The sequence below is a fragment of the Dendrobium catenatum genome, unplaced genomic scaffold, assembly GCF_001605985.2.
Source record: "Dendrobium catenatum unplaced genomic scaffold, ASM160598v2 fragScaff_scaffold_264, whole genome shotgun sequence".
NCBI classification, from domain to species: domain Eukaryota; kingdom Viridiplantae; phylum Streptophyta; class Magnoliopsida; order Asparagales; family Orchidaceae; genus Dendrobium; species Dendrobium catenatum.
In genome coordinates, this window is record NW_021318726.1 from 1,648,028 (window position 1) to 1,664,761 (window position 16,734).

The 16,734-nt window shown below is 39.2% G+C and overlaps 1 protein-coding gene across 2 annotated transcripts in view; it reads left to right on the forward strand.

Moving 5' to 3' along the window:
* Positions 1-1,551: 1,551 nt before the first annotated feature.
* LOC110099125 (protein DECREASED SIZE EXCLUSION LIMIT 1) overlaps positions 1,552-16,734 on the forward strand; it is a 46,195-nt gene continuing 31,012 nt past the window's right edge. For both annotated transcript variants that reach the window (XM_020826186.2, XM_020826188.2), the window contains exons 1-7: positions 1,552-1,716; positions 1,825-1,887; positions 1,957-2,025; positions 2,112-2,168; positions 4,773-4,969; positions 6,527-6,582; positions 6,765-6,858. In XM_020826186.2, coding sequence (XP_020681845.1) covers positions 1,610-1,716; positions 1,825-1,887; positions 1,957-2,025; positions 2,112-2,168; positions 4,773-4,969; positions 6,527-6,582; positions 6,765-6,858 — 643 coding nt within the window. In that variant the 5' untranslated portion in view covers positions 1,552-1,609. The remainder of the gene's footprint in view (positions 1,717-1,824; positions 1,888-1,956; positions 2,026-2,111; positions 2,169-4,772; positions 4,970-6,526; positions 6,583-6,764; positions 6,859-16,734) is intronic.

Consider the following 16,734-nt stretch of genomic DNA (forward strand, 5'->3'; position numbering starts at 1 on the left):
GATTTTGCATATTGTACTTTACGGAACACATTTAGTTAATCTATATGATGTGTATATAGAAACGCCTAGCAGATTCTTTCGCCTTTATGTGGATAAAATAGTATTCTATTCATTTCATGTTAGATTTTGATTCCTAAATATTGTGATGGGTTAAAAGAAGCATGATCCTACATTTTTTTAGTCAAAACATATTTAGGAGACTATGGGTTCTTACTTCTATATTTCATAATGTACAGTAATGAGGTTAGATATATTTCTTTTATCATACTGCAACTATTTTCATGATATTTGCTTTTATTAAATTCAAATGCTCTTTTGTTGGTTGTCTATCATACTCCATGTTTCCAATTCATAAAGTTGCCTTATTGAGCTATGTTCACTTTACAGTCATTGGAGATGTTAGAGTCATCGTACTAATGCTTGATGTGGAACTTGTCATTGATAAAAAAAATAACTTCGGCAAAGAGGAAGCAAGTTTTTGTTATTTTTCTCACTCAAAACAAGATTATTATTAGTTCATTATTCCATGTTCCTATTTCATTAAATTGATAACTAGCTTCCTGATTGCAAATTTCCTGGTTGATGCATTGGACTATACCATCTCGGGCATCTCCACTATTTGAGATGTTCCTTGAATTGGAAATAATAGAGCTTCGATATTGGCTATGGATTTCTATCATCGAGCATATTGTAATATCTTCACTATGATGTTTATGTGTTTATCTAAGAAGGTTAAATATTATATATATATATATATATATATATATATATATATACATGTTCTCTTTCTAAAATACAAAACATGTTTTCTTATTCATTCATTGCGTCTCGTGTTGCTGAGGTGTACTGCCTTCAAAAATCCGAGTGTGACATGTAGCTATGGTTGCCAGGTGGCAAAGATGTTTGTCGGCTAATGGAGAAGGATATATATGATAGAGGTTGTTAATAGCTGTCATTGATGATGGTGGTAGTGGATATATATATATAAATACATGTTCTCTTTCTAAAATACAAAACATGTTTTCTTATTCATTCATTGCGTCTCGTGTTGCTGAGGTGTACTGCCTTCAAAAATCCGAGTGTGACATGTAGCTATGGTTGCCAGGTGGCAAAGATGTTTGTCGGCTAATGGAGAAGGATATATATGATAGAGGTTGTTAATAGCTGTCATTGATGATGGTGGTAGTGGGTGGCGACTGGCTGTGGTGTTCATGATTGATGGTGGTTGTTTGTGACAATGGTGATTTGTGGTGGGTGATGATGGTTGGTGGAGAAGGTGGCAACGAGGGCGATAACAATGACAATAAAATTATGATGTATTTTAAAATGGTCGAACTTAGAGGAATTCTAAATTCAACAAATTTATATTAAAGATACACTTTAAATACATAAAAATTTTATAGTACATTTATTTTAGCTAAAGTCAGACAACACTGTTCTTAACCCTTAAGATGTAGAATACTTTAAGCAAATTCTACTTCAAATCAAACAACCGCTTAATTTTTAACATGCTAGTGTAATTAAATTAGTAGTTAAAATCGGGATGTTTATGCAATTTAGTTCAGCTTGCACTTAATCGGCTCGATATCATTCTGCAGTTCTTGGCAGCATGAGCGGAAAGCGCCCTCCTCCGGACCCGATTGCCGTCCTCCGCGGCCACCGATCCTCAGTCATGGACGCATGCTTCCATCCCTCCCACCCTCTTCTTTTCACAGGGTATTACGTTTCCCGCTCCTCTCTCTCAATAAGTTTTTACTCTTTTTGGTTCCGCAGAAAGTAAAAAATAAAATTCCCTAACCCTTATTCCATTGCTTGGTGGCGTAGTGCGACTGATGGTGAGCTCAGAGTTTGGGATACGGTGCAGCACAGAACGCTTTCTTCTACGTGGTGGGTATTTTCTTCAATTCTTTCAGTTGCTTACAGTTTCGCGTTCTGATGTTTTTCTTGGCTTGGTAGGGCTCATGGCGGTGCTGCCGGTGTGTATTGTGTGGCGACGAGTGCGTCTCTAGGAAATAGGGTCGTGAGGTGTCTTTGAGCATTTTGATTCCCCATTTTTTTTTTCTTTTTTCTTAGTGATTTTGAGGTGTTGAAAATTTTGCTTTGGAATTTAGTCAGGGCAGAGATGGCACTTGTAAATGCTGGGAGATTGAAGAAGGTGGCCTCTCCAGGTACCAAGGTTTGCCTGATATTATAGATTTCTTTGAGGAGTGTTTGTTGAAATATTACTAATTTGTGGTTTCATATAGAGTAGATTCAAAAGAATCCAATCATAAAGTTTATGGAAAAACCAATGAAATGAAATCTGGATACGTCGCAAAAAATTGCCTTGATAGGGAACGAATCTACATGTCTATTTAAATTGGAAGCTTTCAAAATTAAATTCACGAACATACAATCTCCAATTTTAGCAAACTTATGATCGAACTAAATGCATCAACAAGACAAACCCAATGACACAAAAATAAATCCAATTCGAGCATGAATGAGCCCAAATCAAAGGCCTAAAGTGCAATTCAAAATTTTAATACATTAATTGAATGAGAAAATGATATTTAAATTTAACATGCTTATAATCGAATCAAGTGGCTTGACGAGACGTATTCAATGAGCTCAATATCATTTAATTTCGACATTATTAAGATGCTAAAATGCTAAAGAAACGATCTATGATTGAGGTAATCAATATAGGTCTTCAGTTCGAGTTTTTCAAAATTTGGGCATATTTACTGGCATGCCACCCTAAAAAATTTATGAATAGGCCCTTACTCCCTATATAAGAGGAGATGAGCTTGGAGCTATAAGCTTGAACTTTGGTTTGAGATTCAATAGAGTTTTGTTCCAAGGACCTCGGAGCACCACTGTCGGGCCACAACCCGATATTTGTCGTCGAGTCTTTGCCAGCCAACTACTATGATGCTCGGATCACGATCAGTAGATTACAGTGCTTGGACCACTGTCGCCCGAATATGATCTTTTGACCACCGTCGCTTGCCAAATGTGATCCTATTACCTTCATCGTCAATTAAGATCCTCTGGTCCTCAAATTTTTGTCGACCATTAACCATGGTCATTCTAACATTTGTTGCTTGCTAACTACAATCCTTCAACCATTGTCACCTGACTACTATCCTTCGACTTCCGTCGCTTGACAATGACCTTCCATTATGCGTTGCCCGCCAACTATAGTCCTTTGACCTCCATTGTCCGCCGACTATGATCCTATGACCTATGTTGCCTGTTCACGATGGTCCTTCAATCATCGTCGTCCGACTATAGTTCTCAAACCACCATCGCCCTTACTATAGCTGTTCAGATCACCGTCACTCGCTAAGCACCATCACCTAACTATGGTCATTCGGATTATCTTCACCGTCTAATGACCATCACCTGACCACAATCAACTGACTATGGTCCCCTGACCATAGTTAATTAACTACGGTCCCTTGACCACAATCAATTAAATACGGTCCTCTAACCACCATCGCCTGACTGCAATCTTAAAACTATCTTTACTTGATTACGGTCCTTCCGACCTCCATCGTCTGTATTGCCTACCGACTACAATTCTCCGAGCACTGTTGCCCGATTATGGTCCACTGACCTACAAACTCCTAACCATTTTTGATTGGCTACTCTAAGACCTATTGATTTCATCAGTTACTATTCTTGATAATGCCAATTGCCAACACACACTGTCACTTATAAGATTCATGCATGTAATCGACCTCAAGTCTAACTCCTAACTCCAACAATTAGATTTGTGCTGAATTCTTGCCAAAGTGCTATTTGAATCCAACCAACTAAAATGTTTCTTTACGGTGCATCAATGGTTTCCCCCGAGGAAGGGCTTATTTGTGGTAAAATGCAAATACTAGCGGAATCACTTTAATTGGGCCAGACCCAATGGTTTTCCTCTTTCTAGGATTTTTTTATGTAAAAAATTTGATGTTATTTACAAATTTTACACTCTTACACTCCTCTCTTATCCATGCGTGTGTTGGATCTTCATGCAAAGCTAAACGTTAAACTCTATATCTCTCTATCGCCACAAATATTTTTGGCATGCAATATTTTGGCGCTATCTGTGAAAAATAATTATTGGTTGGGGACAACCTTTGCTACACCCTGGAAAGATCATTCACATCAATGCCTCGGGCATAGTTATAGCAAGGCAATCCCTTTACCATGAACTATTTTGTTGGTTCCGAAAGAAGTATTCCAAATTTGAGGACAACCCTATATTCGACTGAACATTGCTCTATGCATGATTTTGTTAGATAACCCCCCTTAATTAATCCACTGCTGCATAAACTTATTGGGAAGTAGAATTGGACTGGAGGGCAACTTTAACTGTAATCTCAAAGGAGTATTTCTGTTGACATCTTAAACATGACTGTACTCAAGCTAGTACCTCCATCATTTTCTATGCATCTAAGGCAATCTTGTTGACAACCATTTTTTATAAATTTGTTACCAAATATGAGAAACTTTTCAAGAAAAATTCAAAGTGAATCTCAACTTTTATGTAGTCCTTACCATGACTTTTATTCCTTAAGGGCAAATATAAACTGAGGATTCATGAAGCTGACCTTAAAGAGTTGAGATAAGGCTAATGTTTTTGATGGTGATATATAGGCAAATCAGTTAATTTACATCTATAGCTACAGAATTACTATAATTACTTAATCTTGGTTTCAATTAGAATCACGATTTTGTTGATATCATGTTATTATATTGTATTGTTGTTTATATCATGATCATGTATTTTGCAGAAAGCCCTTAATATCATTTAGGACGAGCGCGTATCATTTTTGTAAGCTTTCATTGGTGAAGACTTTGACTTGTGTTGCACCAACCTGCCAAACTTCTCGTTATAAGCCAGCATTTGATGGAGCTGAGCCTGACATCAATTGCGATCTACAAGAATCTGTTAATAGATTCTGCGGAGAAGAATCTGTTCAAGGTTCAGGTGAATGCATTTTGATGACTGTTTGTTTGTGTAGCCGAACTGGCAATTTTTAAACCTAATTTTTTCTAATATAAACAGTAGTATATTTCATAAGAAGCTGATGCTAAGATTAGCTCTTCTATTGTACTTCGTGGTTCTGACAATCAGTTTCAGGAGCTTATCATTTATCATCTATTCATCACGATGCTTGTAAAAAGTATTGCATCCTATAGACAGCTTTTTATGGTGTCTAATTCCCTATATGATCCTATTCTTCATCAAAAGCTTAAATTTTTCTTTACAACTTATACGAATCCTAGTATTTAGAATTCAAAATACGAACTTGGTACCTTGAAGATATCGTGGTCTCACTCTCCATCTCTAAAGTTATCATACTGAACCTGTATTGGACATACAATCTGTTGCTGTTGAGACTTGACAAATTCTTACTAGTTGGATGATGAAGGCCACACAGGCTCCTGGATGCTAGTTCTCCAAAGATGACAATGAAGAGCATGTAATATGAATGATTCAAGGAAGCTTTGAAAGGGATGAATCCTACGAGAAAATTGTCTTCATAAGGCCTGACCAGTATTTATATGCTTAAGTTAATGTGAAGGAGGTGAAGTGCCCTTTAAACGAGTTTTATGTATGGAATTATGATTCTTTTTGGAGATGAAATGCCTGAGTTGGATGAAGAGAATATAATCTTTCCCTTTCCAAAATGACCCTTTTTCCCTTCTCTGATATATCCTTATGAAAATGCAAGTTGAAGGTTGTTTCATGAAGATGCTATATAATAGTTATAATAAGCATGGGCTTCAAAGAGAGCCTGCGATGTTGCTATAGATGATTGAGCGTAACTAATTAAGGCACTCTATAAGGCCGTCGAAATTAATGGAAGACAGACCAAATGCATTTGTCCCAAAAATTTGAATGTGGCTTCCAACAAGATTTATTTTAATCATGGTGGTTAAGATTTCCTTAAAAGAGCAAGCTTCCTTAGTTAATTTGATTATCAATGGTTCTTTAGATCCAATATGGCATAGCCTATCCAGTTGTAGTTCTATGAAATTTGTCTTTAGGCTTAAATGAAATTCTCTAAGAACTGTTTGTTTTGACGTAAGGCGTAAGTATTTGTTGTTGAATTATAATTCTGGACATTAGGCATGAGATCAACAATCAACGTAAGTATTTGGAATTGTTTGTTTTGACATTTCGCAACTATTTTTACCTATGACGTCTTAGGCCTTTGGTACTGCATTTTCTTGTGGGCACTATTGCAGAACTTTACTAAGGATTATTTCATAGTTACATGGCATTTTTTTAAGGTTATTTTAGAAGGAGATCTTAGAGGCCAGGCTTGGAGGAATGGTTTGATTAATTCCATTGTGATTTTGAGGTCACATCATTGAATAACCAAAATGGCCTCTCAATAATGCAGGGGTAAGGTTGCATAATCAATCTGCCCCTAGACTCCATGGGAAAACTCCTGCACTGCTTATGTTTTTATTTCTTTATAAAGAGACTTGGACCTTGAAATTTTGCTTTCTACTAACTATTTACGAGTTTGATTAGACTGCTTGGTCACTAATGGGCCAGTGCTGATGGCCTCAGCAGGAGAAGCAAACCAGGTGATTATCAAACTTTTTGTTTAAATGAGCGTTCTTCTTATTCTTAAAAATTGAAATAAAATCCATTAAAGGAAATTAAAAAAAAAGGCTGAAGAGTGACTCACTTGTATCACACTACAACTTATTCTGACTTGTTTTTTTGGCGGAACTTTCTGGCCATAACAGATTTAAACTTTATGTAGGTTGAACTTTGGGATCTAAATGAGGCTAAAAGGATAATGTGCTTGCCACATATTTCTAGTTCAGGTTTCATAGGAAACTCAGCAAAGCAAAGAGGTGTGTTTATGATTTTTATTTGAAAACATCCAACTTTTTGCACTGTCTTGTCCACTGATCTTAGTGGAATCTGATAGCTGTTGTCAAGTATGGTGATGTTTAGATAAACTATTGTTGTAAACGTGGAATTTGGACTTGGAAGAAATGCGTTCCATTTATATGAAATTATGAATTTTTTATTTTAGAAAATCCACATTTGGTGACTCTATTCGTTCTGGAATATATCTGTTTTGATAATTGCAGCTATTAGCTGTTCAGATGTTTCATACTGAAATATTGCCATAATCGTTTTTCACTTCTAATGTCCTGCATAAAATATGCTATAACCCTTGGTTTGGTAAGGTCCTGTACACATCCATAGAAATGCATTTGAGGGATATCTATGTATGCGTGACACTGAACAAAGATTCAACAACACTTGACCGAAATACTTCACAAACCTAGAGGGCGCTAAGAGCAAACCTAAACTACTCAATTTCAACAAAAAATGTCATTATTACAGCTTTATAGAAAAGAAATTCCTCAAAACGCTAACCCTGTGGATTTTTGCTGCTAAAATGATTTCTGCACCCGGGAAAGTGAGTTCAGTGAATCCAACACCTTAGTTTTGTTCAGTCTTCCAACGATCTTTCCAAGGAAGAAAGAACAGCTGGGCGAAAGCCTGTGGTTGCTGCACCGTGCCTAACTTCTCCCAGCCAACTCTGTCTTCTTTACTACCTGTTCGGATAACAAAGTTTCTGACCAGAAAATGGGGCTGGACGCTCCAATTTTTTGTTTGCTGGAACGGCAACTTGGCTGTAATTTCCAGCAGCTAGGAAACATGCTAGGAAGATGGGAAAACAATAGATTAAAAGTTCAAAAACACAAAGTAAAGATTAAACAAAAAACAACAACAAAAAACCTTTTATCCCACCTCTTGGGGTTGGCAACATCAATCTTTTTTCTACATTGTGCTCTTTAAAGAGTCAAATTTACATTTAAATCTAATAAAAAAAATCATTTCTAATACTTTCTTTCTAATTCTTTTTAGGTCTACTGTGGGCTCCGAAAATTCGGCCCCGGCCTCCCTGCCGCGCTGACTGTTTGCTTTTTTCTTTTATCCGCGAAGGGAGTTTTAACTGATTAAGTTCCGGGGTAAATTTTGGAAGGCAGATGAATTTGTAGATAAGACACTATCCAGAGATTTCGCCCTCATTTGGTGAGGACTTTATGATCTGAGTTCTGGTTTCCTATAGGCACAAGCCCCTATAATTAATTACCCCTGCCGATCACGAGAGAGAACTTTCGATTAAGGCTAGTCGTCAATCAGATACGTAGAGTATATGTATTATCTAGCATATAGTAGCAGCAATAGGTTTGGATTTGCGAATTGAGATAGTTGGAGAATTTGGAAAGTTGGGAGATTTGATATTTAAAATGGAAATTTCACCATCTAGCACTAAAAGCGGATGGTGGGGGAATGGATGATAGACCCGATCAAGATCCCATGGTTCCGTCGTCCCGAGCCACCATGGTCCCTGGTCTACTTAGTCAGAGGAGGTAGTCGACCCAACCTGACAGAAGGATCATTGTCGGCAGCCATGGGTTGCTTCGTCCAAGGGGACCTTGTAGACCTGGTTTGGATGTGTCTAAGGGGACAAGTTTGAATTCACCTTAGCAAACAGAGGGCTTTGTGCCCTATCAATCATATCCTATTGATTCATATCTCAAGGATTTTATGTCAATAAGGAACGTATTGGCGCTGGCCATAACCGGTATTTCGTGGTGTCATTTGGCGGCAAAACCACTCGGTTCAGAGGGCCCCGGGTCATAACCGTTTATATTGCGGTGCCATTTGGCGGCGAAACCGCCGGTTAGAGGACACGTACCACGTCCTTACTGGCAGGAGCTTGTTTGAGAATAGATCCTAATAATATTCTCGACTAGGCATTTGGCTCTTTGTGAGCTGTAGTATTTTAAATTTGTCCACCCCGGTAAACTGTTGCGGATGGTGGATGGATTTTGCTTTAAGTATTGATTGATAGATTTCAGTTTTAAATATCTTTGGAATTTTGGATTTTGAGATTTTGTGGATTTTTTTTAGGGTATTTGAGTGGAATTTGGAAGGCATTTGAAAATATTTGGAATGGACCCCTCCGGTTGAGATAATCATTCAACACGGGCATCATCGGGGTGTTCGGGGTCATTTCTTTTTTATTGATTGAATATTGTTGATTCTAACGAATTATCGATTGAGGATCAGATTTCGTATGTTTTATACCCTTATTAGTGAATTCATATTGCTATAGACCTTTGAAGGCCTAATATAAATGTATTAAAAAAAAATATACCGGTCATCATCACCGTATACTTGTTTGATTGTTCGAACCCTCTCGACTTCTATTGACTCGTATAGAAGGATCAGGTTCGAACTTGAATTCACTTATTGACCCGTGCAACATCCCTAGACGTAACATGTGTACCAATAACACGCTCGCCGAGACCCATGCGGGTGTTTGGGGGCATTTTATAATTAAACCCCGTCGACTCCTTTTTACCTGTTAAGGAGGATCGGGTTTAAATTTAATAACCTGCGCAGCATCCCTAGAAGTGACGTGTGTACCAATAACATGCTCGTCGGGGCTCACGCTGATTCTTGATTGCTTTTACCCCTTTTTAGTGTACTTATGTGTATACAAATTACAGTGCACGTGCATGAATATTTTGAAATATTTCAGTTGTGCATGTAATTGCTATTTGAATGCATACAATATTTCATTTAAGAGTTTATATACGCCTTCTGTCCTCTAGTACGAGTGTTGCGGATCCGGTGGTGTGGCCTTGCAGATAACATGTGACATGTATACGAATCTTCTACAATCGCTTGCAAGTGTTGCAAGTGCTTGAATTTTCTACGCATCAACCTCCTTGTTTGTAGAGAATACATGTCTTCTACGTGGCAAGTATTCTACAACAACTTGTAGTGGTTGTACTTGACTCGGATCGACCACCTTTCACTTGTAAGGGATCAGTGTATCCTTCCTCAAGGGGATTGATCTTAATTGTCAGGGTGTTGTTGCATTCATTGCTGAGGTTCAAGTCTCTTGCTAGTAGCAATTTTCATTTGATGACAGACCTCTATATCTCTTTATGGACGATACTTTGTGTATATAATAGATCTTCTATGTGTGGGCTCCGAAAATTCGGCCCCGGCCTCCACTCGCTTTTCTTATTCGGCGAGGGAGTTTTAATGAACTAAGTTCCGAGGTAAATTTTAGAAGGCAGATGGGTTTGTAGATAAGACACTACCCAGAGATTTCGCCCTTATTTTGTGAGGACTTTATGATCTGTGTTCTGGTTTCCTATAGGCGCAAGCCCCTATAGTTAATTACCCCTCCCGATAACGAGAGAGAACTTTCGATTAAGGCTAGTCGTCAATCAGATACGTATAGAGATACGTGTTATTTGGCATACAGTAGCAGCATATGGTTTAGGATACTGGTAGAAATTGGATTTGGAAATTGGGTTTTGATTTGGGTATTTGAGAACTGGATTTGGATTTGGAAATTTGGAGAGTTTGATATTTGGAAAGATTTAATATTTAAAAATAGGAAATTTCACCACCTAGCACTTAAAGCGGATGGTGGGGGAATGGATGATGGACCCGATCAAGATCCCATGGTTCCGTCATCCCGGGCCATCGTGGTCCCTGGTCTACTTAGTCAGAGGAGGTAGTCGACCCAACCTGCAGAAGGATCCTTGTCAGCAGCCATGGGTTGCTTCGTCCAAGGGAACCTTATAGACCGGGGTTGAATGTTTGTCTAAGGGGACAAATTTAAATCCACCTTAGCTAACAGAGGGCTTTGTGCCCTATCAATCATATCCTATTGATTCATATCTCAAGGATTTAACGCCATTAAGGAACGTATTGGCTCTGGCCATAACCGCTATCTGTGGTGCCATTTGGCGGCAAAACCACTCGGTTCAGAGGGCCCCGAGTCATAACCGTTTACTTCGTGCCATTGTTTGTAATTTTTTTTGATTTCAGGCCTTGAATGTCGAATATGAAATGTATTGGACAACAATACATCGGTCCCCACAACGTGTATCTATTTGATAGTTCGAACCCTGTCGACTCCTATTAATCGTATAGAAAGGATCGGGTTCTGTAGGCTTCAAATGCTTTTGTTTGTGAATTTTCTTTGATTAAAGGCCTTAAAGGCGAATATGAATGTTGTAGACGCCTTCTGTCTGTTTGTTTCAGTGTTCAGATCCGGTGGGTGGTGCGGTCTTGATATAATCTCCCCTTTTCTCATTCACCGGGGAGGAATTTTTGGATTTTGGAGTCAAAGACTGCTTGATTTGGAAAGAACTACTCTCAGGATCTTTGGCATAGTGGACTTGCTATTTTCTGGTGTTTATGGCATCCGGATTGCTTTTTTCTTCTAAAATTAATAGAACCAAAAAGAGGCTTTAAAACACCAGAGAGTTTGGTTTTAATTGTTCAAACATTTCCTCCCTTCTGCCAAGGGAGTGTACTTTTCGTACATCGGGCTGCCCTTTGTACACGGTGTACTTGGAAATTTTTGATCACCGCGTCGTAGGTGATATCTATACTTGTGCCACAGTGGTGTCTATGCTTACGACGTACACATTGTTGTTATCCACCTATGTGCACCGACACTTCGTTTTAAGAGGCAATGCAGTGTCGGACCGGACACGCATCGACACGGACGGACACGTGTCCGACACTGCACGGTGTGTCCGACACGGCACGGGTGTGTCCGACACGGCACGGTGTGTGCGGACTAAAAAAAATAAAACTTAGAGCCGGACGCGTGTCTGGTTATTTCATATTTATAAAATAAAAAAAACGGCACAGACACAAAAAGTAGCCCTAATTTGTGCGTTTCATTCTATCTGAGCGAGAGAGAGGAGTCGGCTATGCCGTCAGTGAGGACTCCGTCCCAGCTACCCGATCGAAGAGAGGAAGTTGCCAGTCCCGAGCGAGAGAGATCGCCGTCGAGCGAGAGAGAGTCGCAGTCGATCGAGGAGTCGCAGTCCAGAGAAGAGTCGCCGTCCCGAGCAGATTCTAGATCTTGTAAGTTCGACGAGGAAGTTACAACATTTTGATCGGAAGCAACGCCGGGGAGCTCGCACGCTGCGAAGGTAACTTTCACCTTTCGCGCACTTCTTCGCCAAAATCCCCGTAAATCCGTTAATCCTGCTGACCTGCTCAATCCTGTTGCCAAAAGACCCTAAAATTGCGAACCCTCTGACCTATTCCTGTTACAGGAAACTTTAATTTTTTCTTACATTTGATCGAGAGCAACGCCAAGAGGAGCTCTGCACGCTGCGAAGGTAAACTTTCACCCTTTCGCGCGCTTCTTTGGCCAAATCCCGTAAATCCCGTAATTTTCCCGTAATTTCACAAGGCTTTTGATATATATTCTACAGATTTTCTTTTAAGGATTTGAAATCGCATGTTTATTTCTAGTTGCTGTTTAAATGAAGTTTATTAGCAATAGTTTTGTAAGGTTTGGCACGAAGTAGATACTATTTTTTCTATTTTCTTTTGGTCTTCATTACAATTTTGTTAATTTTGGTTTGATTAGCATCTGTTCCGTATGCTAGGAGTAAGATGCATGATTGTTGAATCCTAGATATGCTTCACAAATATCTTGAACCATAACCTTGAAAACTTCTCTTGCACTACTTCAGGCAACTACCACCTATTCACAAATATCTTGAACCATAACCTTGAAATCTTCTCTTGCACTACTTCAGCAACTACCACCTATTTCTCACTGCTCCAAGTGACTAAGTTTCCCATATAATGGTGGATTTCTGATCATTTATATATGTTACCCAATCAACGTCAATAAAGATTTTATTACTCCTTATTTGTTCCTTTCTTGATAAAGAACCCATTTCATATTCCTTTCTTGCTTTTGCTTTTGGTTTCATAGGTTGTTTTCTTGTATTTTGAAATAGTGATTTTATTGTGAGAGAGCTTTATGTTTATATTGAAATGAGTTTGAGACATTTTTTAAGCTTTTATTACTTCCATTTTACCAGTGCATTTTAAAGCAAAATGAGCTCTACGGCTGGTGGGAGTGGATTAGGCGAAGGTTCAAAAGAACAATCTGTAGAAACTGATAAGCCATTATGGCTTCATGTTACCAAGTTAGGAAAAACATTTGAAGGAGGAGGGAATGTTTCATTCAAATGCAATTATTGTGGTGGAAACCTACAAAGATCATATTCTAGGGTGAAAGCACATCTACTTAAGATAGCTGGCCATGGAATTAAAATATGTCCCAAGATTACTACTTCGGAGTTGACTGAAATAAACAGACAAGTTGATGAAGCTGAATGTAGGATCAAAAGGGCACTCCCTAAGGAGATACCTTTGCCATCCACCCATGGTTCGTCCCATGCTTCTTCCTCATCTGTTAGAGTTGATCATTCTTTATCATTCAGAAGTGAAGGCTATCAAACAAAGAAAGAAAAGGAGTTGCTAGTAGTCCTTTAGAGAAAGGCTTTCAGCTTGCAGCAGAGAGAGGGTTGGATGGTGAAATAGCAAGGATGTTTTTTCAGCGGGGCTTACCTTTCAACCTTGCTAGAAATCCTTTACTATAAAAAATGCATTCAGTTTTGCATGTAACAACAATCTTGCAGATATGTTCCACCTGGTTACAATGCATTAAGATCAAATGTTATTGGAAAGGAAAAGAGCACACATTGAGACATTGCTTGAACCAAAAAAGAGTCTGGAAAGAAAAAGGTGTTAGTTTTCCAAATGAGGAGAGAAGAAAAATAATATAGAACTTGCTAAGTTCTTTGGATATTTAGAGGATTTCGGTGATCAAGAATCTTTGGTTGATAGATGGAGGATGGATCCAAAATGTGGTGGTTAATTCATGGAGCGTCGACACCTCTTCTTCAAACAATAGCAATAAAACTTCTTGGTCAAGTATCATCCTCTTCATGTTGTGAGAGAAATTGGAGCACTGATAGATACCACTTGAGTATTTAAGTGATTCCTATCGGATCTAAGCCAAATCACTAATAATCCGCTGTTTTCTATGGAAAACAGCCACCAAGCACAAAAACAGTGGAAAAATCTGAGAAGAATTGTAGAGAAAATAGGAGAAACAATTGCAAACGATAGAAATTTCACTAGACGGTGCAAAAGACATATAAAGATACAAGTTTCCCTTCAATCGCGAGAGGAAGGAAAAACTCTCCAACAATCTCGGGCAACGCCAAGAGCCCAAGCAAGAAAACCTAGAAGACAAAATCTCTTTTTCAAAAATCAAGTATAAACCCTAATCCCCTCATAACTCCCTATTAATACAATCTAATTCAAATTAAAAGCAAAAAGGACTTCTTACCCTTCCTTCTCCCTCCAAAAATACTTAAACTATGTTTGAATTGCAAGTGGACCCCACCCCCACCTCTATTCCCCCTTCCGCCTGCTCCCTAGGACGTCTCCGCCTCAAGTAAACCTGGACCGGCTGGGCCGGTCCAGGTTGAGCCGGTCCATGCTGGACCGGCATAAACAAGCACATCTCATTTTTGAATCAATGAAAAGGAATAAAATAACTCCACAACGAGCTGAAGATTTAGTTATGTGCATACAAATCTTCGTCTTCTATCAAAGAAAACCCCCATTTATATGACAGGTGATAAAAGATGTGGATGTTGCTGGAGATGGGTTCGAGTGCCTTGATGAAATGGATTATTGGAGGTTGCAAATGTTTCTTTAGATGAACCAGAGTTGGAAGCAATGATATTCAATGATGATGATATTGAAGGCCAAAGACAACATCTGAATCTAATTTCTATCATTCCCTCCATTAGTAGTTGAACTTTCATGTTGTACTAAATGGTTTTTGGTTATATTTTTGTGGTTGTACTAGACATTTTGTACTAAACATCTTTATGTTATGAGCTAAACAAGTTATCATGACTTTGATTTAAATATTGCTTGCCATTTTTAATATATATTACCTTAATTTATATATATATATTTAAAATTATTATGTCGTTGTCCACGCCGCCCCGTGTCCTATATTTTTTAAAAAATGTCGTCCCGTGTCCGTGTCGTGTTCGTTTCCGTGTCGCCGTGTCCATGCATCCTAGTTATCCACAAGTTGTTTGTAGTCATTTGCAGGGGACCGTTGTACTCACTACGACCTCCTGTACGACCTCCTGGAACCGTTCGTAGAAGACCCATTGTTGCCTACATCATGCCCATCTGTCACCAATCTCAGGTGGGATTTGTTGGATTTGTTTGTATGACCGGGTCTTTGATTGCTGATCTCCAGTATTGCCATCTCAATCAACAGGCGTTGTAGGGATCGTCGTAGGAGATATTTGTACTTGTGCCATAGTGATTCATTGTACTTTCAACATACTGTTGTTATCCAACAAGTATCCATTTGCAGGGACCCGTTACAAGCATTACGAGTTCCTGGAACTGTTTGTAGGAGACCCTTGTTTCTTGCATCATTATCCACCCTTTCACCAATCTTGGGTGTTTTGATTGTACCTTGTTTGTAGGGGGCAGGTCCTCCATCATTGGTCTCCCGTATCGCCATCTCAATCAACGGGCGGTTGTTTGTTAGTATTGGGAGTTCCAATACAGTGTGTAGAGATCACTCATGCATTCTGGAATCATTCGTTGATCTTGCAGTATGATGCACCTTTGATTACGAGATATTGCAATTATCTCCCTTACAAGAGTTCGTGGGTGTTTGCATTTGTTGCATCTTAGTCATATTTGTTTACAAGGATCAAGGTATTTCATCTAACATTGAATCCAATGTCCTTGTAGCTTGAGTTCCTTCCTACATTATTCAAGCTTTGAGCTCCTTGTATATGTTTGATTCCAAGGTACGAGTTCAAGTGCTTGTTCAACTGCTTTATTCGGATTCGAATCCAGTCCAAATCAAAGTCTTTGTTTGATGTTCTAGTCTTGTTCAAGTCCCCTGCAGTCCTTTGAATTCAAATGTAGGTTCCGTTGGTCTGAATCTGTTTCCAATTTGATTTTATTTCATTTGATTTTGACATTTAAACATCATTGAATTTTGTTCTGATTCAGGCTCTCTGCTTGTGTTCAATCAAGTTCGGTGGTCCCACAAGTCTACAGTTCATGTTCATGTTCCAAGAGTTCACTGTTCTTTCTCATTTGGTCCAAATTTTTGTTCTTTTGAGTTCAAAACAGGTCCGAGTGCAGTAGTATTTCACCCGAAATTTCGGCAGCCTCCGGCGTCTCCCCATTTAGGGAAAACTACGGAAAAACTGGGCCTTTCCCACCACGCTAAGAAAAGCGTGTATGGTAGGTGCCCTCTTTCGAGGACACCGCGGCCGTGTAAAGTCTTTGTCCCCAGGCACGCTAAGAAAAGCGTGTATGGTTTTCTATCAGTACCTGTTGCAAGAGAAAAAAGCAGTTGTTTCCCCGCAAGCGGGTACTTATGGGGTATCCGACCTCGTCGTACGCATCGCACCAGGTTCCCTTCCCACCACGCTAAGAAAAGCGTGTATACGGTGGTTTGCCGGTGCGTTACGAACTTCGAAGAAGGATTTGGAACCATGGGTCACTCGCCTACCTTGTCGTAGGTGTCGCGCCGGTTGCCCCTCCCACCCACGCTAAGGAAAAGCTGTATAGGCAGACCGCCGACTCGACACGCAGGACGAGGTAAGAAAGAAAGCCTAGTTCCAGAAATTATACCTTGGACGGCTGGCGGATCGGCGGTAGAAGCTCGTGGACCGAGGCGGGAGGAGGCTCGTGGACCGAGGCGGGAGGAAGGCTCGCATTTAAGCATTTATTAATTATAATTAATATCACAATTAATTAAAATTAATTAGAAATTATTTAATTAATTATTG